Source organism: Spathaspora passalidarum, assembly GCF_000223485.1.
Source record: "Spathaspora passalidarum NRRL Y-27907 unplaced genomic scaffold SPAPAscaffold_7, whole genome shotgun sequence".
NCBI lineage: Eukaryota > Fungi > Ascomycota > Pichiomycetes > Serinales > Debaryomycetaceae > Spathaspora > Spathaspora passalidarum.
In genome coordinates this window covers 576,917-603,097 of record NW_006767431.1, presented here as the reverse complement: position 1 = coordinate 603,097, position 26,181 = coordinate 576,917, and the positions used below count along the sequence as shown (strand labels likewise).

The following is a 26,181-nucleotide window of genomic DNA, read 5'->3' as shown; positions in this document are numbered from 1 at the left end:
CGCTGGTGCACGACCGCTGGCCTGTAGCATTTGCTAACAAACTTTTCTATAAGCGCCCTTAATCGTTGGCTACTGCCTCTTTTGCCCGCTTACGACACAGAAGCTAATAGGAAGTAGGATGGAAGTCAAACCAATCAGTCTCCACAGACCGAATGACGAGGATTTGAATAGCAATAGCAATGGCACCACCGTCAGTAGCAGCAGCACTGAAAGTGTAAGTGAACACGTTGAAGAGCAGCAGCAAGGCGAACAGGAAGCGGAAGGGGTAGCGGAAGGGGAAGCGGAAGGGCAACAGGAAGAGCAACAGGAAGAGGAAGAGCAAGAGCAAGAGCAAGAGCAACAGGAAGGTGAAGAAAAAAGTGCTCCAGGTGATGAAAAAGAGTCTAAGGATGCAATTCAAGAACAAGAGGAAGGGGCTGCCCCAGACCAAGACGATGAAGATGAAGCTGGGGTTGAAGTTGAATTGCACAACGACGTGGACTATGACCCAGCAACTGCATTGTCCAGTGACGACTCCAAGTTCGTCCCATCTGAAGCACCCAACAATGGTGAATCGAACGACGAGGAAGATGAAGATGAAGATGATTATGATCCGGAATTAGCATTGGAACAGCTGCCGCTTCCAACTCACCAAGACACAAATAAAGAGCCGCCCAAATCACAAACACTTCCACCTCCACCTCCACCCCCATCTAACCTCAAGGGTAAACCCGCACCAGTCGGATTGCCCCCAAAGCCTCCAGTAATGGCCGGATCTCACAAAAAGGTCGTTTCTCCAACACCAGCAACAACGCAAATCCCTGACCCCCAACACAAGCTAAAAGAAGCCTATGATGCCGTTATGCATAGCGAGATTGCAAAAGACCCCAACTTTGTCAATTTGCCCCAAGATGAGCAAATGAAGTTGATTATAGACCAGCTCAACAAACAAGGCGTGTCCTTGACTTCGTCCAACAAAGCCATGAATTATGACCAAGTGTATTCTTACAATAAGCCATTCAAGAACTTGAAGGACCCCATTCCATTGGTCCCTGTTAATGAATACTGTCGTCGACCCAACATCACTGCACCCATGTCCCGCGAGGAAGAGCACGCATATGAAGAGTTTATCAAGCAAGAATCATACTATATGAACTTGCAGAACTGGGACGAGTTCCCCGACAAGCTGAGATTGTTTATTGGGAACTTACCAGCAAACACCATTTCCAAACAAGATCTTTTCCGGATCTTTAGCCAATACGGAGATGTGATTCAAATCGCCATCAAGGCCGGGTATGGCTTTGTTCAGTTTCGAACTGCCGAGGCATGTTTGGAGTGCATTAAGGGAGAGACCAATGTTCCTTTACACAATAAGATTTTAAGGTTGGATGCCAGCAAACCACAAAAGTCAAGACGTCCTGGCAGACCCGAGATAAATAATCCTAATTTGAGTTCCAGGGGCCGTGAACGGGTCCGAGAGGATGAATTGTCTCCCCAGAATAAACGAAGAAAGATGAATGTCGATTGTATGGTGTACATTACTGGTAAATCGTCTGTGTTTTTTGTCAGACAGGTCAAGAAGGCATTTTCAAATTGTCAAGTGATGATTGACACCGAAGATATCACCCATCGTAATCTCAGTGACGTCATTAGTGAAGCTGCATATTCTGGTGTGCTTGGTGCCTGTGTTGTGAAGGAATTCAAAGTTGACGTGCAAACATTTGAAAGCACCCCGGATGGAGGAATCAAGTTTGATGAATATGCTGACGTTGATCCTGAAGTGGGCGCTGATTTGATCGCCAAGGCCAAGAATAAACGGTATGGAGGTAACCCACCAACCTATTACCCTCAAGATGTTAGTTATAATGCACCCCCTGAGCCGGCACCGTATCAACAGCCACAACCTTATGGAGTTGACCCATATTATAATGAACCCATGCACAGTAACCATTATGACAGAGATCGTAAGCGAGGAAAACGTGGTGGAAGAGATCGGAAGCATCGTGACAGAGGTAGAAGCGGGTATTCCAATCAAGGTTGGGATCAACAGCCTCAGTCACAACCCTATGGCTCGAGTTCTTCTCCATATAACCAATATAACCAGCCTGTTCCTTCTCAACCTCAGTTCCAACCACCTACCCTGCAACCATATAGGTTTGCACAGCAAGCCTCCGCCCCCGCACCTGCTCCCACCCAACTGGATCAAGCTGGGTTGATGCTGGCATTGCAAGGATTGAATCCTTCCCAAGTCCAGGGAATGATTAGCTTGTTACAACAACAACAACAACAACAACAGCAGCAGCAACAACAAACACCTCCTCAGCAACACTATAACCAGGGTGGATACGGTGGACATGGTGGACAATACAGTAATAACTACGGGGGAGGCAATCAAGTAAATGCATTACTTTCTCAATTGCAAAACAGACAGGGATCATCCTATTCTTCTCAACAGCCACAACAATCGCAGCAGCAGCAGCAGCAACAAGGAGGATCGAGCACGCAATCACTTATGGAAACATTGGCTCGATTGGCACGAAAGTAGGAAGCAAGCGAAAAGTAGAAAGAGATGGGGCTACTATACTATACTTTACTATTGCATTTATTTCTGTACTTAATCTACAACATCTTCGACTGGTTCTGCGTTTTCTTCCTTGTATTCTTTCTTCAACTCTTCGAATTCCTGTTCATCCTCCAAGTATCCCGTAATACCAATCACACCACATTCATTAAACACTTCCAACACTTTTTCAGCTTCATCTACTTTCAATTTTGCAAACTCTTTGTTGACTTCATCCAAGGACTGAGTCATGATTGCTGCTTGGAACTCGGGCGATAACTTAGTCTTGAAGATTTCGTACTGAGGAGTGTTTTCAGCCGGGATGTTCACTTGTAATTCCGTGCCTTCATCTAGTGCTCTCAACTGAATCAACTCTTCCCCCTCTGGTTCATCCGGGTTCAATTCCTGTTGTTCTTGTTTGATAATCTCACATCGAGTTTGAATGTGCTTGAATGTATTGTTGACGTCTTCCATGAAACCAGTATGGGCTGGGGACCCTTCATCAGCGACTTTACTAATGAACAACTTCACAGCACGAATAGCTTGGTCGCGATTATGGTGTGGGCCGGCGAGTTGGGAGATGTACTGGAGGAGTAAAGATTGGTGGATGGTTTGCAAGGCACCCGCAGAGTCATTGGCGAGTTGTTGGTCAAAAGCGGTCATTATAAGCGCGTCTTTTTGTTGTTCCGATATGATATGGGTGTGTTTGATGAGGAAGTCTGCAATCTTGGTGAGGTCTTTTGGTGGGATCTTGGCGAATTCGGCAGTTGCTTTTTCGAGGTGGAGATCTGTTTCGTCGTCAGCAGGAGCAGCGGCAGGAGCAGCAGGGGTAGCAGAAGCAGCAGCGGGGGTAGCAGAAGCAGCAGCGGGGGTAGAAGAAGAAGCAGCAGCAGCAGCAGAAGGTGTAGCTGAAGAGGCGTTGATTGTTTCGGTCGTGGTAACGGTTTCGGTTTGCTTTGGCGCGACAGCTGGAGCTGGTACTTCCTCTGCATCTTCATCCTGGTCGTTCTTGTTAAGGAATGAACGGTCAAACCCGGTATGAATATCATCACTACTGATTAACATAGATTTCTGGTACAACAAGTCATCCAACTTGATAGTTTGCTTAGACAAGACGTCATCGATCTTGGCACGGTGTTCCTGGAGGTATCCCTTCAACTTCGCTCCATCCAGCTTGGCATCGGCATGGTCATCCTTGATCTGGATGAACAAATCATCAATCATTTCATTGTAGCAAGGAGTGTTTTCAATTTCACTTTGATCAAAGGTCAAGTCACGTAATCCCTTTCTCAATTCGTCACCTTTTTCCTGCTTTAACTTTTCATAGTCAAACTTCTCATTCTTGTCGAATTGGCCGTCCAACTTTTGCAAGACTAATTTTTGGTCCAACAATTGCGATTCGGATAATGATTCCAAGAGGTAGTCAACACGCAAGTTCAAGGCACGATACATTGTCAATTGGAGGAGGATGGATTTGATTTCAATGTTACGTTGGGCTCGCTTTTCGTGGATATCACGTTGTTTCCAACGGATGAACGACTGTTTATCGACATTAGGATGGACTTCGATATCTGAGTCATCAGAAAGCTCGATCTTGTCCCATTTAGAGTAATCAATTGGCATATTGTCGATATATTGGGGGTCTGGAGGAAGAGTGACTTAAAGAACTTGATAGAAGAAATAAAAAAAAAAAAAAAAAAAAAAGAAAATCGGACAATCAACGCCGGTTGCTAAAACAAGGTGTGTATTCATTTCATTATACAAACAGAAAGACGTACAATTACTCTATTTAACCTTCACCAGCTCCTCTCAAACCAGTGTAGAAGTTCAAAGCATATCCAGTAGTGGCGAAAGTGATGGTAGATCCCTTAGGGAAGAACAACACGTCCCCAGGCTTAGCAATAATCTTGTGTCCGGTTTCATCAGTAATGGTGAATTCGCCTTCCACTTCCAAAACAATCTTCATTTCGTCATAAGTGTATGTGTACACCAATGGTTCACCGGCTTCTTGTCTGTAGAATCCAGAAGTGATTTCCTGTCCCTTTGGAGCGTCACTGGTGAACACTTCACCGAGGAAGGAGTTGTTACCTGGAGATGGGATGGAAGGTGGCTTGACCAATTGAGCAGCTGGTTTAACTTGTAAAGGCATGGTTGGTAGTATGATTTGATAAAGCTAACAAGATAAAGCTGACAAGAACAATCCAACTCAGGAGGGAGAAGGGGGGAAATTCACTGCCATATTTATAGACATCTAAAGCGTATTGTTGCACCCAAAATTGATTACAAAAAAAAAAAATTAGCGGCTATCAGTCGGGTCCCACTAACCAAATCGGGAAAACCAATCCGCTTGATCTCCCCCCCACCACCACCACCACCACCACCACCATCTCCTCCACTTGTTCTTTTAACTATTTCATTATCTATACAATTATTTATCTATTCAATTATTTATCTATTCGTCAGCAACTAATTGTAAACATGCATCAATGCATACGTCAACATCGCCCCGGTTTAAATATATGATATCTTTAAGAATATTTTTATCCAAATTAGGAAACACCTCCCGAAGAGTATCGTATGCCTCCGATAACTGTTGATGATTAATTTCATTTTCTGGCGGTGGTGGCGGTTGATACTCTTGATTATCAGGGAGATTCTGAAACTCATCAATCATGTTCTGCGACACCGCCGGTACTACCGCTTGCGACTGTTGTTGGTCTTGCAGCGGTGGGGTAGCCAGTGGCGAAAGGAAATTCGAGATGGACTTGCCAAGCATCTCAGCACTGGAGAAAAGCACACTAGATGGCGAAAGACCCTGTTGGGAATAATCAGCCAGGCGCATGGGTGTGCTGGGGATATGTTGTGGTTGTGGCTGAACGAGAAGACCATCACCACCACTATCTGTTTTGTCGGTCTGGTTAATTTTAATCTCCACCTCTCGCTGTTTCCGTTCAGCTTCCCATGCTTCCATATGGGCATCATACTCCTCATTGGTGATGGTCAACTCATCAACTCCTAAATTCTTAATAAACCCAATGGCACCTTGAATACTAGACAAGTAATAACTGGTCTCTCCCCTATTAACCCACTCTTCACCCCTAAAGTTCTCAATATAATGAATATTACTAATCAAGTTACTCGTCTTGGCCTTGAATATCACAAGAATCAACAACGGTACAAACGCATCCGCATTGGTTTCCTTATTAGTCAGTTTCAAAAAACTAAATATGATCTTGCACGCATTCAATATACAAATAATCTTGTCTCGAGGAGCACGATACTGATTAATCTTATTCAATTCATTAATGGCATGGTCGAGAAAGTTGGTCGAGTCAGTACCCAATTCGTCAAGATCAATATCTAAATGCGTCCCATTGATCCAGCTAAACTTTTCCAATGTCGTTTCAAACTCTTTATCCAAAATCAAATCTCGAGTGTACGAATCAGGCATGAATTGAGGATTAGTCTTGACTACTTCCGGAGGGAAGCACTGGTCATACAACCGATTCATAACCAACTTCTCCAATCCTTCACGCGAGTTCTCCAAGTCGATATCGTCCATGCTAGCAAACGGCTCATACATGGCAAACTTGTCGTTCATAAACTGCTTAAAGTCAATGATGATCTTGATACGTTGCTCGGCTGAAAAGGTGTATCCTTGACGTATATAGGAGGAGAGAAATGACCGGATGTAACGAACGAGTGGGTCGGCTGATTTCTTGCGGAGATGTGATAAAAAGACGTGAAAGTCAAATGGTCGGTGGGATTGTTGGTATTGTTCCAGGGGATTAACATCTACGTGTATTGATGCGTGTCTAGTGGCTTCAGGGTGTGGAGCTTGTGTAGGTACTTGTGGAACAGCTTGTGGCAGTGGTTGTGGTTGGCCTTCTTGTTGTGTGTTTTCAGAATCTGACAAGTCAATCAAGTTATCATTATTGTTATTGCTAGTGGTATTACCACTATTATGGATGCTAGTTATTGAACTTCCGTTATCGAGAGGTGGTGTGTATGGTTGCATCGTCATCAATTCTGCAACAATATTTGATCGTTCTTGAGTTGGTTTAGGTTCCGAATCTACCGGTTGTATTACCTTGTGTTCCTGGGGCTGTTCATTTTCTGGCTTTGGCTCTGGCTCTGGCTCTGGCTCTGGCTCTGGCTCTGGCTTTGGCTCTGGCTCTGGCTTTGGCTCCGGTACTGGCTCTTGCTCTTGCTCTTGCTCTTGCTCTGGTTCTGGCACTTCTACTTCCTTTTCCGCTTCCTTCTCTTCCGGTTCCCTTAGTGGCTCCTCTTCTACTTGATCTTCCTTATCCACTACCTTCTCAGGTTCGTCATGCTTCTCATTACTACTGGTATTCTCGGCATTTGCACTGGTGGATTGCTCAGGATACACCTCTTTCTCATACTCCTGTTCCAAGACCTTTTCCTCTTCATTTTCAACCTGCTTCTCAATGGAATTGCCATTCTCGACATTCACACTACCCGATTGCCCATCCACGGCATAGGAAACCTCCTTTTCGACCTCCTTTTCAACCTCCTTTTCAACCCCCTCTTCAACCTCCGCTGTATGTTCTTCGTGCACATGTTCGTCCGCCCCATCCTTCGTCAAATCAAACTTGTCAAACAATTCAATCAAGCTTGCCCCCTTGCCACTTCTACTGTCATCAATCAGTCCCACGGCGGAAGAGCTCCACCCTTCATTACTATCCCCAGTCGTCCGCAATGGAGATCTCACACCACTGCCACTGGTATTCACGTCAATCGCGGTGTTGCCGCTGGAAGGAGGCGTATAACTGGTTGTTGTTTCCGTAGTAGACGTCGTGGGTGTTGCTTTAGATATGTTGAATGCTGGCAACATGCTGTATCGTCTACGTAGTGGTCTATATAGCTTTGACTAAAAAGGGCGTTTTAGTACTGGGTGGTTTTTTGGGGGTGGTGCATTTTCCTAAACCAGGAATAAAGTCACGTGAGCGCTTACATAGTGGTATAATGTTACAAACCTATTTATTACAAAACTTCTAATTACTGGTATGAATGTATATCTTGGTCTTTTTCTTCTTGGTGTATGGACTGACCGAACGGGAAAACGGCGAGTTGGAGTTTGTAGGTTCAGGCAGAGACGACTTTGAACGTGATTTCGGCGTCTCTTTTGACTCCTTTGGTGATTCGCTGGCTGGTTTCGGCGATACTTTGGCTTCATTTGCTTTCTCGGCGCTCTCTTTGGGTGATTCCTTGGGTACAACCTTTTCTGGGCTATTGTTGGCAGATTCCTTTGGTTGCATTGCTCCTGCCCGTGACTCTTTTGGTTCAGTGACAACCGCAGATACTCTTGGTTCTTTTAATGGACGAATCGTCAATTTCAAACTAGGTGCTGGTTTAGAAACCTCCACTGGCAAAGTGTCAACTGGCTTGGAAACTCTAATTGGTTTAGACTCAAACGGCTTACTAGATATCTCCACAGTCTTGAACTTTGTAATTTTAACATATCGATGAACCGGTTCCGCTCTCAATGATTCAAGTCTATGTCTATTCCGTTGACTGAACTTAAGAGTAACAACCGATCCATTATGTTTTACCAACACATCCCTAAACCTCGAAAGCTTCACTTTAGGAAGCTTGAACGTGACCCGAGTGTTTTCCACTTTAACCAATGATTTCTTTGCAGGAGCAACAATTGGGATAGTAACCTTCGGCACGGGAGGAGCCACAGTACTGGCCTTTGCCACTGGCGTATGCGCAGACGCAATAGGCGTAGATACAGCAGCCGCCGCAGCAGCAGCAGCCATCCCAGACGGAGCAGCCGGCTTCAAGCTCAACTTCAACTTAGACAGGATGCTCTTTCTGGTAGCCAACTGAATCTTAAACCTGCCTTCTCTCTTAAACACCACTTTCCCACCACCCAAGTTCTTGGCAACAATTTTCCGATTAAACTCGGTCACATCCATGCTTGGAACCTTCAACTTGACAAGCATCTTATCCACTTCACGATACAACACCAGACACACGCTAAACAAGTCTCTTCGTTCACTGACACTCACCAAACTCAGATGGATAAGTTCCCAAAGGCACCCGCGCAATCCATTACCGATACTGTAGTCCCGTCTAAGCAACTCGATCGCCCCGCGCACGGTAGCACGCGCATACGAGTCTCTCTGTTTCTCCATCTCTGACCCATCTTCAATAATGATCATCCCGGTCTTGCTGGAAGCCTGCACCGCTTGAGAGGTAGTGAATTCCACATCATCAAGTAACGACTGCGTTCCTTCGATAGCGGCCACGGCAATGGATTCAATCAATGAGGAAATAAGGGACTGACGATACATTGGCCTGTCCCAGTTGAGCAAACACACCTTGAGGAAGTAATTCAAGATTGCCGAGTTCCGCAACCCTCCTAAACGGAACAAACCCGTGAATGCCTCCACACGAGCCTCCATAGGATACTTGTCTAGCGTAAAGTAAAGCAAGTCTTCAAAGGAAAGATCAATGATGTTGGCGACGGCAAGACGTATTTTTTGCTTGATGCATGTGATCTCAATGATGTTGTGGTATGATGGCATGTACTGGTCGAGCTTCAAGAGTCTGTCGATTTCCGTGTTGACATGCTTGGCAAATTGTTTGGTGTGGGGTTCGTCTTTGCGGCCAGTGACCGCAGTAGTGGTCAACGCTTCGATAAGTTTCGACACGTAGATTCCATCCGTGAATGAATTATTGGTGTTGTCATTAAACTTGACTAGATTAAGTAGTAACTCTTGAATTACAGGAGGAACAATACCATCTTGATCACGCACTTTACTGAGTATCTTCGGAATAGCGACTTGGATAAAATATTGTCTAAAATCAGCAAAGTCATTGGACTTGGGAATGGTGCTACCTCTAAAACAAAACAATTCCTTGTATGCCCGCAACAAATATCCCAACCCTATGAAATTATTACTCGAATTCAGAAACTTGGCGAGCGCCTCAGCAGCAGCGATCCTGACCCCATAGAAGTACCTATCATCCATCAAAGTCCTCACCAACACCGTACAATGCACCACGCTGGGCTTGTCTAATCCACGGAAATACCTTACACTCTCAAGTTGTGCTTCAATGTCTCGATCATGGCACAACTGTGCGGCAAACATGTAATCGGGCTGTTTGATATCAATCACGGCAATCCACTCGTAATCCACATCGACTCTGATCCACTCAAATGGATCATTAAACATCATTTCCTCGTCACGCTTCTCAAACTCACTTAGTCCCCACAGAGACATATCGGCCGGCGATGTAAGAACGTCACCAAGTCGCGAAGTGAAGGGCGACATCATGTCCAACCCAGCTTCAATGTCCTTCTTCTTTGGTTTTCTCATTTTCAGATTGTACTGAATGTCAATCTTGACGTTCCCTTCTTTCAACTCGACAATATGTTCGTACGGTGTTCCGTCAGCTTCATGGACACGAATGGTGATGGGGCCAGTGAATACTGGAAGTAAAGGATGTCCCGGCTCGTCTTCAATGTATGAAGTAGCGTCAGTGATAAACAGCCGGGGTGTAAGTCGTGCCTGGCGTTTCTCGAGATGTTGAACCTGACGGATCTGCATTTCAATCATACCTCGTTTCTTATTGAACTTCTGCTGGATTCGGAGATGCGGTGTTCCTGTAGAATACACCCATTGTTTGAAGAATCCGTCTAGTTTGTTCCGATTGACTTTCTCACACAAGTATTGAAAATGCGTGGTTGTGATTGTTCCATTGGGTAAGTCGCCCGACATGGCCTGGAGAAAGAGTTTAGGGAGCACACGGGACAATCCGAATGATTTGTCGGTTTTCGTCATGCGCTTATCAAGAATGAACAACACAATCGGTGCTTTCAATTTAACAAAGTCAAGGTCAGTTTCAACAATGGGGAAGCGATAGTATTGGTTCGCAAGTGGTCGTTTCCCGATGTCTTGCTTGATAATGTCGCGCATTTGTTGGCGAATGCGATACTTGTACTCATTGATTCCCATGAGCTTACGGAGATACGTCAGCGCCATAAAGTGGGAAATACCAATCGTGCACCATGAATCATGCACGGTTTGCGGTACAATGTTTATTCCTGACCACTGGTGTGCAATCAGATTCAATAATGTCTGGGTGGTGGAGAACATTGGTTCGATGATGTTGGTGGGGTATAGCAAATTGTTGGATAGTATGGAGAGTCCAGCATACCCATCTGCAGAACTGGGTTGGAATTGAACAAATACAAGCGAGTATGAACTGAAGGGGAACGAACCAAACTGTTTAATGAAATAGTCCAATGCAGATGAAGTAACTTCAGTGGTGTTTCTTGCGAGCTCAATGTCTTGGGGAAGGGCATACACTGTGATGGGGGTACTTCCTGGTTTAAACTCGGAATCTTGTTCTTCTTCAAAGTCCTGTTCTTCACTTTCATTCGCGGTGGATTCCTGGTTGGCCAAGACAAAACTTGAGAAACAACCAACAGCCCATCCGACATGGTGGGCACATACTGGATTAAACAATGACCACGATACAACTTTCTTGGATAAATCAATAGGATGAGGAGTTTCTTTAACATTGTTAAAGTCACCAGAACACACCGTCAAATCGAGATTCTCATCATCATCTTGCTGTTCATCGTCTTCTTGATCATCATCGTCATCCACAGCGGTATTTCTCCTGCTTTGAGCATATTGGATTGCTTCTTTACTTCCGATAATCCTGGGGTTACCTATATCCTTGATTGTCCGCGGTATATTCACCTCAAGACTCCAGGTACATCTTTCCCACAAGTTGTCTATGCATGGTACCCAGCTGGATGTCAGGACGCCGTATGTCGAGTTGACAGTGTATGCGTGCCAGTTACGACGGTCGATATTGCTGTTGGTGACGAAATTGATTCCATTCTTGGGATTCTGTAGACGGTAGTCGATTTTGATCTGGATGGGGGTGTACACTTCCGAGGATGTTGGTTTGGATTTGAGATATGACGGAGTTATGGCTGATTGTGGAGTTACTGTGTTTATGTCTGTGAGTTCAAACTTTATCGTTTCTGGAAGGATGATGACTAATTCTTCGGTGTTGGTAGTGTAATCGGATGTAGGTACAGATGTGGTTGCTGCACCAGCAGCAGCTAGATTGGTTGTGCTGGCGAACCCCACAGTTGGTGGTGCACTGGTAGTTGCATCCGCCGAAGTATGTGTATCTCTGAATAAATAACTCAACTTTTGTCGTATCATATGATGTTGATGCATGCCAAACCGATCGCTATACAAATCCAACAAGTTAACCCGTCCATCTTCCAAACATCCTTCAAAATAGGCCGGGTCGTTGATATAGAGCATATCCTTGTGGATGTAGTTGACGCATCGAATCCCGTTGACAAAGATATCCCTAATTTCCATCTCACGACAGTCCAATTTCACTGTCTTTAACATGTTGCTGGTGGGGATAATCGTCAATTCCGTGAATCCATCGATCGAGTTATTGGCCAAGTCTATATCGATGTTTATTCGCTGGTGCCCCACTTTCAAGAGCTGTGACAGTAGATTGGACAATTTGCTCCGTATACGAGATCTGGGAGTTGCGCCTGTGGTGGCGGTAGTTGTGGTGGCCATGGCACTGGGAGGGCCGTACCTGGGAGTCGCATGGGCCATTCCTGGTGTTCCGGAACGGGACATTGAATGAAAATCATGCGATGACATGATGGAATTATGCGATAGGGGGGTGTCCTGACTTAGACAGTTGTTTGATTGACTTTCAATTCGTGTTTGTTTGGGGTTGATTCAACTGGTTGCTGGTTTGTTTACTAGTGAAGTTGTGTTGGCTGGTGAAAAAAAAATCGACCACAAGAGTTTTCTGCTTGGCGCTACCATGTAGCGGTGTTCTTTTGGTAGCGCACGGGTGATTGCAAAACGGTTGGCTAATTTGTATAAACTATGTCCATGAAGTCTATCTAATCTAGCTCTAGTTCTAGCTCTAGTTCTTGCTCTAGTTCTTGCTCTAGTTCTTGCTATAGCTCTTGCTCTAATCGTCCGTATTTGTTTTCTTTCAACGAGCACTCCATCCGGAAGGAGTCATACTTCTCCAGGACGAGCCCAATACTGGGAAACGCTATTATTTCGTGGTGGTACATTACAGCAGGCAATGTGTTTAGTTTGGAGTTCACTTGCTTGCTTTTGAGTAGATCTTGCGCAAGCCGGGGCTTACATTTCTTGTGCATGTAGGGAATAACCTTAACTTGCATGTTTTCAGCACTGCAGAACCTGACCCAGAATCTTCTGTCAAAGAGCACATACTCGCTCCATTTGTCGGTAACATCAACCAGCAAACTCACATCATCACCCGTGACTATTGGTTGTCTCTTGATGGCAATGTCAAGAATGTCTTCTTCTATAATATTGATATCAAACGTAAGGTTCATCATAGTGGTTTTGAATGTAGTGTCGTCAGTGTCGAGGAACCTTTGTATTTTCGGTACTAATTGTCGTTCCAATTTGGCATACGCCCAGTGGTAATGCTTGAGGGTAGAGTAAGGATACAAGATCTGGTAAAAGTACTTCCCTAGCACAATCTCATTAGGCTTGGCAAACAATCTTCGAGGGATCTTCACATTGAGTGAGCTCATCGCATCGTTTGTTCTTATCCAGCCGTTCTTCTCAATCATATTCTTGATGTTGTTTGCCTTTTCTTCAAACGATTCAGCCAAGTTGTACACCTGTTCATGGCTGTCACGGAGTGCCTGTTTGGATATGCAACTATATTGAGAGTGTTTGGTTATCTTTGCGGGGATCACATCACCAATTAAATGGCGCAAGTAATTGCGTCTGGTCAAGTCGATATCTTGATTGGTGGGGTCGTTAAAGTACCTCACCCCATTGAACTGACAGGTGTCTACAATATCCCGTTTTTCAAACTGCCAGAAGGGTCGGTATACGAAAACTGAATGGTGGTTGTCTATGGGAGACAAGTCGTTTCTTGGAAGTCGGGTAATTTTTCTCGTTCCAGCAAGACCGTAAAGGGAGCTGTTTCCCTGGAGCCGTTGTATAAACGTTTCGAGTTGGTCATCCAAGTGATGGCCCATGAATAATGCGCTTATTTGCTTCAGCTTGCACACGTTTTCAAACTTGAGGTATCGTTTATGTCTGGCCACTTCTTCAAAGTTCCCTATTGAGCTGACCTCTTGGTCATAGCTTAGCGTTTTCACTACGTGGTGCACATCCCATTGCTTGACTATATCACGGATGTGTTTTGTTTCATCGGTAGACTCAGGCCGATACTTGTGGTCAATAGTTATGGCGTATATCTCGGTATGGGGAGAGTGCAAGTGTTTGTACTGGGTTAGCAAGTATGTGAGGAGCATGGAGTCAGCACCCCCTGAGAGAGCTATGGCTACTCTGCGCGGAAGGACATCAGCCGTGTTGAAGTACTTGCGAAGTACATTACTAAACGCGTCGAGTGATATTCGGTTCATGCTGTCACTTCATACCATGCCAAGCTATGCCACGCCACGTCTTTATTACTACCTACCTGGTTAGGGGAGGAGAGAGTGTTGTAAAACCAGACGGTGCCAAAGCCAGAGGGTGGAGTCACATGGCGATCGGCACGTGACGTGAAAATTTTTCTTTGTTGACGTTTCGTGCAGCACCCAAAAGTTTTTGGCTGTCTGCCCTTTTTAAGGATTAGTCATAGCTACAACTTCAATTGATTTGTTCGATAGACAGCTTTCTTCTAGTATCAAACGACAACATGTCTGAATCTGCACCTGCTCCTCAGCAAGGATTCAGCTTTCCAGGTGAAGAAAACACCGTCAGCAAGCTTTGGGACGACGTCAATGCGTTCCACCGTACTCTAGAAATCACAGAAGACTTACCACCATTTGCCTTCTTTGATGGTCCTCCATTCGCAACCGGTACCCCCCACTATGGTCACATCTTGGCATCCACCGTCAAGGATATCATCCCAAGATATGCCACCATGAACGGTTACCACGTCGAACGTAGATTTGGTTGGGACACCCATGGGTTACCCGTTGAACACGAAATCGACAAAAAGTTGGGTATCACCTCCAAACACGACGTTTACGCCATGGGTATCGACAAGTACAACGCCGAATGTCGTTCCATTGTCATGAGATATGCCGACGAATGGAAGAGAACCATCAAGAAGTTGGGTAGATGGATCGATATGGAAAACGATTACAAGACCTTGTATCCCGAATTCATGGAGTCCGTATGGTGGGCATTCAAGGAATTGTACAAGAAGGACGCCGTGTACAGAGGATTGAAGGTCATGCCTTACTCCACCGCTTTGACCACCCCATTGTCCAATTTCGAGTCCCAACAAAACTATAAGGACGTCAATGATCCAGCCATCACCATCGCCTTCCCCTTGGTTGACGATGAAGATACCGTGTTGGTTGCCTGGACTACCACTCCTTGGACTTTGCCAGCCAACATTGCCCTTGCTGTCAATCCAAACTTTGAATATGTCAAGATTTACGATGAAGAAAAGAAGAAGCATTTCATCTTGTTGGAAGGATTACTCTCCAGTTTATACAAGAAGCCAGCTGCAGCCAAGTACAAGGTTGTTGAAAAGCTCAAGGGTTCTGCGTTAGTTGGACTCAAGTACAAGCCATTGTTTAACTACTTTTACGAAGAATTCAAGGACAAGGGATTCCAAGTCATTCCTGGTGATTACGTTACCAACGATTCCGGTACTGGTATTGTCCACCAAGCTCCATCTTATGGTGAAGAGGATTTCCAAGCTGCTACTGCCCATGGTGTCATTTCCGAAAAGAAGCTTCCTCCTAGTGTAGTTGATGACACTGGTAAGATGTTGCCAAACGTTCCAGATTTCCAAGGGGTTTACTTTAAAGACGCTGACAAGTTAATTATCAAGAAATTGTCCGAAGAAGGCCGTATCTTGGTCAACTCCCAAGCCAAGCACTCGTACCCATTCTGTTGGAGATCAGATACTCCATTGATGTACCGTACCGTTCCTGCTTGGTTTGTCCGTATTGGTGAAGTTATCCCAGAAATGTTGGACAATGTCGAAAAGACCAACTGGGTTCCTTCCAACATCAAGGACAAGAGATTCTCCAACTGGATCGCCAATGCCCGTGATTGGAACATTTCAAGAAACAGATACTGGGGTACTCCTATCCCATTGTGGGTTTCTGACGATTTCGAAGAAATTGTTTGTGTTGGTTCCATTGAAGAATTGAAGGAGTTGTCCGGTAGAGACGATATCACCGACATCCATCGTGAAAGCATCGACTCCATTACTATCCCATCCAAGCAAGGCAAGGGTGACTTGAAGAGAATCGAAGAAGTGTTTGATTGTTGGTTCGAATCCGGATCCATGCCTTATGCCTCCAAGCACTATCCATTTGAAAACAAGGATAAATTCTTGAATTCTTTCCCTGCCAACTTCATTTCTGAAGGTTTAGATCAAACCAGAGGGTGGTTCTACACTTTGACTGTATTGGGTACCCACTTGTTCAAGACTGCCCCATACCAAAACGTCATTGTTACTGGTATTGTCTTGGCCGCCGATGGTAAGAAGATGTCCAAGAGATTAAAGAACTACCCTGATCCATCGATTGTTTTGGAACGTTATGGTGCCGACGCTTTGCGTTTGTACTTGATCAACTCGCCTGTTTTACGTGCTGAAACTTTGAAGTTTAAGGAAGAAGGTGTGCGTGAAATCATCTCCAGTGTCATGTTGCCATGGTACAACTCGTACAAGTTCTTGAAGGACGCTGCTGACATTTTCAAGAAGGACAACGGAGTTGACTTTGTCTATGACCACGACTTGCGCTCAGAAAACGTCATGGACCGTTGGTTATTGGCCTCCATCCAATCATTGATCAAGTTCATCCACGAAGAAATGAATGGATACAGATTGTACACTGTTGTTCCACGTTTATTGCATTTCATTGACGATTTGACCAACTGGTACATCCGTTTCAACCGTCGTAGAATCAAGGGTTACGCTTCCGACGACGTCGAAGACACCAAGAAGGGTCTTAACACTTTGGCTGAAGCTTTGCTTATCCTTTCTAGAGCCATGGCACCATTTACTCCATACTTGGCTGATGGTATCTATCAAAGAATCAAGGGATATTTCAAGCAAGAAACCTTAGAATCTATCGTCATCAATCCAAAGCACAAGGATTTGAGATCGGTTCATTTCTTGAGTTACCCTAGTGTCAGACAAGAGCTTTTTGACTCTGAAATTGAATTGGCTGTTTCCAGAATGCAAAAGGTTATCGAATTAGGAAGAAACATTAGAGAAAAGAAGATGATTTCACTCAAGACCCCATTGAAGGAGATTGTCATTTTGCATTCGGACAAGGAATACTTGAACGACATTGAGAGATTGAAGGACTACATCAGTGATGAATTGAATGTACGTACCATCACCATCACCTCTGACGAAGCCAAGTACGGTGTTGAATACTCATGTGTCGCTGATTGGCCTGTATTGGGTAAGAAGTTGAAGAAGGATGCCAAGAGAGTCAAGGAAGCCTTGCCAAAGGTTTCCTCAGCCGAAGTGCAAGCCTTTGCCGAGTCCGGTAAGATCACTGTCGACGGCATTGATTTAGTTACTGAAGATTTACAAGTTCAACGTGGATTGCCACAATCTGTGTGTGAATCCAAGGGATTGGAAAGCAGAACTTTCCAAGACGTGTTGGTCATCTTGGACGTCAACTCTCATCCTGAATTGGAAAGTGAAGGTTTGGCAAGAGAGTTGATCAACCGTATCCAAAGATTGAGAAAGAAGGTTGGATTAAACACCACTGACGATGTTCAAGTCGAGTACCAATTGGTCAAGGACACCATCAATTTGAAGAGTGTTGTCACTGACAATGCTGAATTGTTGCTCAAGTCCACCAAGACTCCAATTCAAGAATTCTCAGCTGCTGCTGGAGACCAAGTCATTGCTGACGAAGAACAAACCATTAATGATACCGTGTTTAATTTGAGATTGTTAAGAATCTAAGTTGTATGATATGTTATATGTTCTATAGAATTTATAAATTGTTTACTTTCCACGAGCTTAAGCCGGCTCCCCCGATGTATATCGTACTTCCCATAGAAGCAGAACATCCTGTGTCGGCAATTGTAGTGTATCTTGCTGATAAGCACGTCAAGCCCTCGTTATACTCCCATATACGAACAATTTGATCAACGGAAGTAGTGACAAATTTATGTTCGCCCACAACAGATATCGAAGTAATGGTAGCGGAGGCAGCACTCTCTTCATATCCCACGATATCCAACTTCAAATCAGGCACTTGTAAATCACAAACCACCAACGCGTTGTCATCACCACCAGTAATCAACCTGTAGCCGTCCTGATGTGTAAAAACCTCCATGGCCTTGACACCATTCTGATGCAATTGTTGATGAATAATCAGGGCACCTAACTTGTGCTCTTCCGGGTCGAGCTTGGAAGTGACGTCCCAGATGGTGACATATCCGTCGGTAGCACCAATCATTAACCACGTCTTATCATCCTTCTGGAGTAACTCCACGTTTAAGATACAGCAGGTAGTGTAAAAGTCGTTCACTAATAACTTTACCATATCGCCGTAGTGTTCTTTATTCAAGTCAATTCTCCATATTTTGATGTTGGAGTTGGAGTAAACCGTAACGAGAATAAACACATTAGACTCGAGCTCTATCGATGCAAAGTTCATGATTCTCAAATCGGGATTCTCCACAGCGGATGGCTTTAATCTTACAAACTCCTTGACTAATGGAATATTGCTCTGGGTAACTTTCCAAATGATAAATTCCTCATTGGCAGCTGAACTAGCCATATATTCGCTATTCAAGAATTTAACTCGTTGTAAACCCGAGATATGGTTGTTCATACTCCATATTCCCTTGACTCCATCTTCCAACTGACTTACTGCAATGGTAGCATCCTCTGAAGCACTAACGAGCAACTTCCCATCAGGTGACACAGCCACATCTCTGATTTCTCTACCGTGAGTGCCCAAATGAATTAACCCATCATTGACAAACCTGTGTGCGATATTCCTAATCACAAGAGTAGTTTTGTCCTTGACGTAGATGAACTTGGAAGGAGCGAGCTTCCATTGGCGATGGCTACCACCGCAGAGCTCATTCATGATCTCAAATTGGCAGGTCTCGTTCCAAATGTAGAAATACAGCGATTTGAACCCGTAGAGCACTAGTTTGTTTGATTTGATGTATCCTCCTTCGATGAATCCTTTAGTTAATTTATTAGCGTGGGTGACATCAAGATGGAACGTGGTGGACAAGGTGAGTGTGGTGTACAAGTAGCTTCCATCCTTGACTAATATCAACAATGCAAGTTCGTTGGTCTTGCTGGTAATTATCTGCACTGAAGTGATTGTGTCTCCAGGGGAAAGTTTCTTAAAGAGAGCCATGGATGTTGTGGACAAGTCATAGGCGGCAATGGTGACGTATCTAGAAGCAATAACCAACCAGTTGTTGACAGAGTCAACTACCATGTCCGTGGTTGTGAAACTAGTTTGGTTGGGTTGGGATAATTGTGTGACATTTACCAAATTGAAGGATGAGTCAAACTCTCGTAATATGAATGGTATGTTGGGGTTAGGTACATCTACGAGCACGTAGTACTTGTTGTCGGTGGAGTATACTAGCAAATTTGTCAATTTGTTACTGCCAAGATATTCATCTTGGATCCAAGATAATTGTGGAAGATCACTAGTGAAATCAGCAATTAACAAATCCCCATTTCTGGCTGCAATAATGACGATATTGATATCGGAGAACCCCTTCACTATAGCGAAATCTTTGAGCTTGTGTTGGTCATTGAAGGCAATGGTCTTAAAAGAGTTATCACTGTATTCAACCAAATCACCATTAGAGATAAGCACTATTAACCTATCCTTCAATTCAAAGTAATCACGAATGAAATCCTTCTTACCAAATACAAGCCCAGTCTGGCTAGAAATTTCCTGAAGTGAATACTCTGTTCTATTTACTTTGTTCAAATCATGCAATTTAATTCTACCATCAGCACCTCCAGTGACACAAACTTGATACTCTAAATCATCCACGTCTCCACTCCATATGTGCTTCCCACTATGACAATTCTCTACCATTTCCAATTGCACCAATTGGCTGTTTCCTTCTTGATACTGCCATAATCGTAAACTGCAGTCTTCCCCGGTACTCATAATTTTCACATTGTCTCCTTTGAAGAACTCAAGGGTCCATATTCTTGAGCCATGACCCCATCCAGTAGCCAACACTGTACCACTAGCGAAATCATACAACTTGATTGATCGATCATCACTGCATGACACGATATACTTTCCAGTCTTGTCAACTTTGACTCCGAATATACTCCCCTCGTGGTCGGTCAAGTTGTGCACAATCTTGCGGGAGTGCAAGTCCCAGATGATGACTCCACTCATGACTGTCCCTGCGGCCACGTATACTGTTCCGTTGTCAAGTACTTGGATGGATCCACTATAGAGAATCGACTTTTCTTGACAGTGCACCTTGTCGAATTCAAACAGAGCGAGGTCGACTTTGTACACCACATTATGCGAGTTCAAAATCAACAACCAGTTCTCGTAGAATGCACAAGTAACGATCCACTCATTGATCGCCCGCTCCTTGAAGTTGCCTTTTCCTTGGAGGACTTCCTCGAGGTCAAGCACCATGAATGATCGGGCTCCACTAAGACAAAGTCTCCCCTGGCTAGTGATTTCAATATGGTGGATCTTATTGCGGCTGAACACCTGCTTGCAGAACACTTCAGCCACATCTAACAAGTCACCTTGGGTCATCTGGTAGATCTTGAGGATGGGACCATACCCGGCCAACACGTAGTTTTTGTAGATTTTCAAGGCTGTGACTGGTCCATAGTGGTGCAACGGGGCAAACTCGACTTCATTGAGCGAGGATATTTGGTTGAACCCGGACATTATGCTTGGTGTACTGTTTAACGATGATTTTGGTGATGAGGTTGGAAATTTTTTTAGTCGTGCGCAAGAGATGACTCGAGTGGGTGTGAAGTTGTGCAACATTATTGATTGCAAAATTCGCAATGGCAGTGATGGGAATGATATGGAAGTTGTAAGTTGGGTAAGAATTTAGTTGTTATGTGGTAATTGCACTGTTTTCGGTAGATAGATGTGGGCCAAATGTTCTTACAGCCATTGACTCTGGCTATTCCTGTGCAAGGTCTATACAAACACGCACGCACACACGCACGCACACATGCACGCGCACATGCACGCACATACGGCTATTGCAGACAAACATTAGTCACAAACAGTCAATGCAAACGTACAGCTGTGGTATCTGTTACTCCCCGAACCAGTCTACCACGACCTCGGCAGTATATCTGCAACAGGCACCTACTTCTCGTGTCGCTGTGCAAACTCACATGGTAGCACCAGCGACATATGCATGTCCTGCACACAACATGGCCAATGAAAACGGGCACATAATAATGTCGTGAAAAAAAACTTACTCACTATAAAACTAATCTACTCTGTTTCTTGCTCTGTAGTTGGTTATACAATGTCATCTCCAATTCTTCCATTCACTGAAGCCAATACAAAGCGGGTTTCTGCCTTGTTAAGAAGATCCCTCCGTCTTGCTTGGGACCACACAACTAAGTTCCAAGCATACAGAACTGCCACCATTCAAATCCGTCAACAATTCGAATCCAATAGAGATGTAAATGACCCTCAACAATTACAAGACATTATTGAAAAGACCGAAGCTAAATTGTACGAATGGAGAAACCCAGATCCAGTTATTCCTCCTTCCAGACCAGGTGGTACCAAATACGAAAGAAACCTCAAATTGCCTGCTGAACCAGTTGTGCCAGGTGATTGGTAGGTACAGCATCCCCTTTTCATGAAGAGCTGGACCTACGACAATGCATTATCTCAGAAAGTTTATACAGGCTATGTATGTAATTTTACGTTCTTATTATTATTATTATTATTATTATTGAATTTACGGAAGTAACAATGTCAAATTGTATGTCAATACCAACAGATCTATGATCCTGTGTGAATATATCTCCCACATGTTATTGAATTCTTCAATAGAAGATATGAAATTTGAAATTGTCTATTGTGTTCTATTGCTACATACTGATACTGTAAATCGTCTATTAATCCTTCTTCTCGTCCTTAATCTTTTGCAATCTTTGCGCTTCAGTGAGACCCAACTTCGTCATCTCTTCTCCATACACCTTACAATAGTCCATAGCACTATCCAAGACACATTTGTTCATCTTAACGTCCTTGATATTCTCATCCCACTCTCCGGTATACAATCCATCAATCACTCTCCCCACATCTTTCAAGTGCAACAAAAGATTGTTGGAATCTCCCGTACTCAAAGTAAGTGTCATATAATCAGTCCCGGATTCCTTGTGGTATTCCCAGTTGGAAATCCCGTTGGGAATGATAATATTCAAATCCTCCTTATCACAAAGCCCAAGTTTTTCACGTTCACTTCTAATTGGAACATCAAACCCAAGCGAACTCGACATGTGCGTGACTTTGAACTTGGATCCTTGACGACTGAATACGAAAAAGTGGGGACGGTATATTTCCTTACCGCATCCACACTTCTTCAAATGGGTACGCACAAACCCAATCCAGATTGACTTGTCGGTTTTCCTGATCGTGCTCAAGGGCAAGAGTTCAGTACCTCCTCGAATAGGACCAATTGTATCGCTGGGGGTTTCAAATACGACACCACAGTTGGAAATAGTATCCAGGACAAGATGGGCCAATTCACATTTTAAAACCTTAAGATTGTGCCATTCGTACACAAAGTAGATGTGGGTATCGTACGGATTTCTTTCAGCGGGGTCAACAAATGCTGACCAGTTCTTTTCCATGTCCTTCGGTTTGCCCAGCCCTTCAATCTTCAATTCTCGAATCTTGTTATAAGTGACATTGGCATACTTTTCATCTGGATTACACTCAGCTATTTGCTTGCCCTTTTGGAACTGGAATAACCATCCCATGAACATAGCTCGATAGTTGTGGCACCTGGCTGGTTGGCCCTCATCAACGACAATTTCCTGTTCATGTTGGGCATTGAAAATGACTACTGGTTCTTCGTGACCATTTTCGTTCTTGACCAAAAGAAGTCTGGCGTCTTCAGGGCCAAACCACACCCCTTGCAAATTATGGTAGAATGGAATGGGCATAAACCTTGGAAATTGAAGAATGGTATCGGAGTTGGGCAACTTCAACTCAACGTTATGCAAAAGTTCCCAATGTTCATTGTATACTTGGGCATAAAGCAACGACATATGGGCGTCCCATCTTACCCCGAATTTAGAATATGATACCCGACTAACCATAAGATGTACCCCGTAATCCTTCAACCACACAGACGTACCAGCGAATTTGTAAAAGTATTTGTACACATTGTCGTCCTGGATCATCTTGGGAACTTTACCCTCAAAGAACTCTGCTAGCTCCTGAAATGCTTCATCATTGGCAAGCTGGTCAATCAAAACATCTGCCATTTGGTCGTAGTCTTCTCTAAACACGTGAAACTTCTTCACATTGAATGTATGGTCACTCTTGGTTGTCTCACAGAAGTTCTCGTCTGTATCTTGCAAAGAGGTGTATAAATGGAACGGATGGTCATTGTACTCACCAGTGATGAGGTCATTAGTCACTGCCGATGAGTTGCCGCTGTACATAAGCTTAAACCGTCCTTCTTCAGCAGCTAACAGGGCAGCACTAGAGGCTCCGTTCTTGGGAAACACAACGAGTCTATCACCAACAGATGATACCGGCTGAAGCTTGGCAAATATGTTGCTGTGGAAATTGTAGATTGGTTGTTTAATGTATCGGTCAATATGCCCGGCCTGGGGCGATAATACCCACAAGGGCCAGGCGCATATGATGAATACTACTAAAAAGATAGAGATTCTCTTCCAGATGTTGTGGTTGCTCAAGTTAAATAGCGGTTTATACAGCATTGCTCTTGTTCATGTACTGTTAGTAACGAGATGTTTTTGATAAATTAAGGGCTTCCATATGATAGAAAATACTTCAGGTACCTCCCCCAAAATATCACAGCCACGAAAATATCGAAGGCTTGAAAAGACGAAAAAGCCCATTCAACTGGACGGTCGATTGTTTTATTGTTTTATTATTAGAAAGGTTGCCCACATTGTTCTCGATTTGTCAGATTTGTTGCGATGCATTGTTTCTGCGCGTCTTAAATCTTCACATTTATAATTGTGGTAGTTTTCCTGCATGCTGTCTAGAACGTCCTGGCCACAAATCTTATAAAGTTTTCTACCATATTCATCTTTGTACACTGAAACAAGACACTAGCTGTCAAAGACCGTTGCCTAGGATGGTATAGGCGAGTCAGGTACACTTTCCTGCTCGGTTACGTAATAATTATTTTATCACCATTATTATTACTATTATTATTATACCAAGAAAAAAAAAGCCCACGTTGACAGCAATTGAAAAAATATCGTAGTGTTGCATGCTTCTTTGTGGCTAATGCATACCTCAAGCAGCTTTATACGACAAGTTGCAAAATTATCATCATACTCTAGCAAAATAAATCTATAAATATACTCTAACCTAATACATCCGGTTGCTTCAGCAGCTGCTGCTTCTGTTTCTGCTGCTGCTGCTGCTGCTTCTGCTTTGCCGGTCTCTTTTTCCTTTCCTGTTTTTGGACTTTCCGAAGGAACTCCTTTTTGATCTCATCACCGTAATTCCAACAAAACTCCACTGAACTTTCCAAAACACAAGCATTCATATTTAATGATGACTCAGCATCATTACTCCAACCCTGACCAATCTCCAATTGTGTTTCCACAAGCTTACCAATATTTTTTAAATCAATCAATAGGTTATCGACATCACCAGTACTCATTGACAACGTCAAATAATCAGTATCGGTATTTTTATCATACACCCATGTGGAGATCCCGTTCGGCATCAAGATATTCGGATCACCACCAGTGCACAACCTACTCATATATCTCGCACTCTGAATAGGAACATCCAAACCAAGTGAAGATGACAAGTGGCTAACCTTGAAATTGTCCCCGTGACGACGAAATACCACCAAATGAGGACGATACATTTCCCTACCACAACCACACTTCAAAATATGCGTACGCAAGAACCCCACCCATACTGGTGCAGTGCTGGTGCTGACTTGGCTAAGTGGAATCAACTCAGTCCCACCTCTAATCGGACCCACATCTCCCTGTCCAGGAGTGGTGAATATCACTTTGCAGTAACTCATGGAGTCCAGGGTCAAGTTTGTCAATTGACATTTGAGAACTTGGAGGTATTCCCAGTCGTAGACTATATGAAGGTGGGAATCGTGTATTGTGCGTTCACTAGTGTCAATAAAAGGTGTCCAGTTCTTTTCCACAATTTGACGTTCTTTTCCTTCAATACGCAACTCTCGCGCTTTATTAAACCGGGTAGTGTTGTATTTCTGATCAGGCATGGAATCAGTAGCTTTCTTGCCCAATTCAAACCGGAATGGCCAGGCAATGAACATGGATCGATAATGGATGAACTCTTCCCCGTCATCATCAGGTCGCTTGCTTTTCCTGGGCTGATTCTTAAGTTTAGGAAGATCCAATTTCTCAGCTTGTTCTACGGGAATAGGCCCATGTTGTTCAATATAACTTTCGTTAAACCTTCTATGGTGGGCATTGAAAATAACCAACGGTTCATCCTTGCCGTCTTCATTCTTGACAAGTAAGATCCTTGCATCCTCAGGCCCATACCATCTCTTTTTCATATGCTTGACATTGTGATAGAATGGAATAGGCAAGAATGAAGGAAACTTCATTGTTTCTCCCTGCACTTTCAACTCGAAATCAACAGGCTCCCAGTTCTGGTTGAACGTCTCGGCATACAATAATGAAAGCTGCGGGACCCATTTCACACCCGTCCGGGAAAACAACACACGGCTAACCATAAAATGTACCCTATGTTCTTCAAGCCATACTGAAGTGGCGGCGAATTTGAAGAAATGCTTAGAGACCGTGTCTGTCCGTATCATCCGCGGGATCTTACCCTGAAAGAACGGCGAGAGGTCCTTGAATGCATCGTCATTTTTAAGTTGATCCACAAGGACAGCAGCCATTTTGTTGAAATCTTCGATGAACAACCGGGGTTTGCTGATGTTGAGTGAATAGAGTGTGTTGGTTTCTTCGCACTGCGTGAACTGATGCAAGGAGGAGTATAAGGAGAGCGGGTGTTTGTGGTAGTCCCCATATACTGTAGTATTGGACAACCCTGAAGGATCATCACAGTGGAGTATTCCTGTGCCGTTGATGTATTGGCAAGTTTTACCATGTTCTTGCTCTGATACTTTGAATGTGAATGTCTGAGGGACATATTTCTCAACTAACGACTTCATCCGGCCATTCTGCTGGATTAGCAAGATGGGGAGGGCACATATAAGGAATATTATCAAGAAAACAACTACTCTTTTCCAGAGTCCTCTAAAGAGAACCGGACCCATGCTGATGACGCTACAGAAAGAGAAGTAGAAGACACGAGAGCAAAAAACAGAAAATGGGTACACTTTTGGTTTATTTGGTGATTCGCCTGCAAAGTGAAAATATTTTAAACAATAGCAAAATTA

At 43.9% G+C, this 26,181-nt stretch overlaps 12 protein-coding genes across 12 annotated transcripts; 4 read left to right on the top strand and 8 right to left on the bottom strand. All coding sequences in view use genetic code 12, as the record gives it.

The window, feature by feature from the left end:
• Positions 1-118: 118 nt before the first annotated feature.
• Positions 119-2,524, top strand: NAB3 (Nab3p; the record flags this gene model as incomplete). Its single annotated transcript, XM_007377431.1, has 1 exon — positions 119-2,524. One exon carries the CDS (start codon positions 119-121, stop codon positions 2,522-2,524), a length of 2,406 nt encoding a protein of 801 aa, XP_007377493.1.
• CDC37 (Cdc37p) lies at positions 1,267-4,194 on the bottom strand (the record flags this gene model as incomplete). The annotated part of the gene is made up of 1 exon (XM_007377430.1): positions 1,267-4,194. The coding sequence occupies one exon, from the start codon at positions 4,160-4,162 to the stop codon at positions 2,594-2,596; it is 1,569 nt and encodes a 522-aa protein (XP_007377492.1).
• A 74-nt stretch (positions 4,195-4,268) lies between these two features.
• On the bottom strand, positions 4,269-4,728 carry SPAPADRAFT_63356 (uncharacterized protein; the record flags this gene model as incomplete). Its single annotated transcript, XM_007377429.1, has 1 exon — positions 4,269-4,728. The coding sequence occupies one exon, from the start codon at positions 4,686-4,688 to the stop codon at positions 4,329-4,331; it is 360 nt and encodes a 119-aa protein (XP_007377491.1).
• Positions 4,729-4,939: 211 nt separating this feature from the next.
• SPAPADRAFT_157657 (guanine nucleotide exchange factor) lies at positions 4,940-6,611 on the bottom strand (the record flags this gene model as incomplete). The annotated part of the gene is made up of 1 exon (XM_007377428.1): positions 4,940-6,611. The coding sequence occupies one exon, from the start codon at positions 6,561-6,563 to the stop codon at positions 4,992-4,994; it is 1,572 nt and encodes a 523-aa protein (XP_007377490.1).
• Positions 6,612-7,265: 654 nt separating this feature from the next.
• TSM1 (Tsm1p) lies at positions 7,266-12,135 on the bottom strand (the record flags this gene model as incomplete). Its single annotated transcript, XM_007377427.1, has 2 exons — positions 7,266-11,636; positions 11,694-12,135. The coding sequence occupies 2 exons, from the start codon at positions 12,133-12,135 to the stop codon at positions 7,555-7,557; spliced, it is 4,524 nt and encodes a 1,507-aa protein (XP_007377489.1).
• A 292-nt stretch (positions 12,136-12,427) lies between these two features.
• On the bottom strand, positions 12,428-14,035 carry SPAPADRAFT_157650 (uncharacterized protein; the record flags this gene model as incomplete). The annotated part of the gene is made up of 1 exon (XM_007377426.1): positions 12,428-14,035. One exon carries the CDS (start codon positions 13,989-13,991, stop codon positions 12,531-12,533), a length of 1,461 nt encoding a protein of 486 aa, XP_007377488.1.
• Positions 14,036-14,266: 231 nt separating this feature from the next.
• ILS1 (isoleucine--tRNA ligase) lies at positions 14,267-17,524 on the top strand (the record flags this gene model as incomplete). Its single annotated transcript, XM_007377425.1, has 1 exon — positions 14,267-17,524. One exon carries the CDS (start codon positions 14,267-14,269, stop codon positions 17,522-17,524), a length of 3,258 nt encoding a protein of 1,085 aa, XP_007377487.1.
• WDR6 (uncharacterized protein) lies at positions 15,068-20,489 on the bottom strand (the record flags this gene model as incomplete). The annotated part of the gene is made up of 1 exon (XM_007377424.1): positions 15,068-20,489. One exon carries the CDS (start codon positions 20,475-20,477, stop codon positions 17,556-17,558), a length of 2,922 nt encoding a protein of 973 aa, XP_007377486.1.
• A 396-nt stretch (positions 20,490-20,885) lies between these two features.
• On the top strand, positions 20,886-23,642 carry SPAPADRAFT_73218 (uncharacterized protein; the record flags this gene model as incomplete). Its single annotated transcript, XM_007377421.1, has 1 exon — positions 20,886-23,642. One exon carries the CDS (start codon positions 21,569-21,571, stop codon positions 22,181-22,183), a length of 615 nt encoding a protein of 204 aa, XP_007377483.1.
• Positions 21,047-23,579, bottom strand: SPAPADRAFT_63344 (uncharacterized protein; the record flags this gene model as incomplete). The annotated part of the gene is made up of 1 exon (XM_007377422.1): positions 21,047-23,579. A coding segment is annotated over one exon (926 nt), but the record flags the coding sequence as incomplete, so codon positions are not given.
• SPAPADRAFT_52592 (uncharacterized protein) lies at positions 21,079-21,402 on the top strand (the record flags this gene model as incomplete). The annotated part of the gene is made up of 1 exon (XM_007377423.1): positions 21,079-21,402. One exon carries the CDS (start codon positions 21,079-21,081, stop codon positions 21,400-21,402), a length of 324 nt encoding a protein of 107 aa, XP_007377485.1.
• A 496-nt stretch (positions 23,643-24,138) lies between the features above and the next one.
• Positions 24,139-25,953, bottom strand: SPAPADRAFT_143089 (beta-mannosyltransferase; the record flags this gene model as incomplete). The annotated part of the gene is made up of 2 exons (XM_007377420.1): positions 24,139-25,101; positions 25,186-25,953. The coding sequence occupies 2 exons, from the start codon at positions 25,951-25,953 to the stop codon at positions 24,139-24,141; spliced, it is 1,731 nt and encodes a 576-aa protein (XP_007377482.1).
• Between the last annotated feature and the right edge of the window lie 228 nt (positions 25,954-26,181).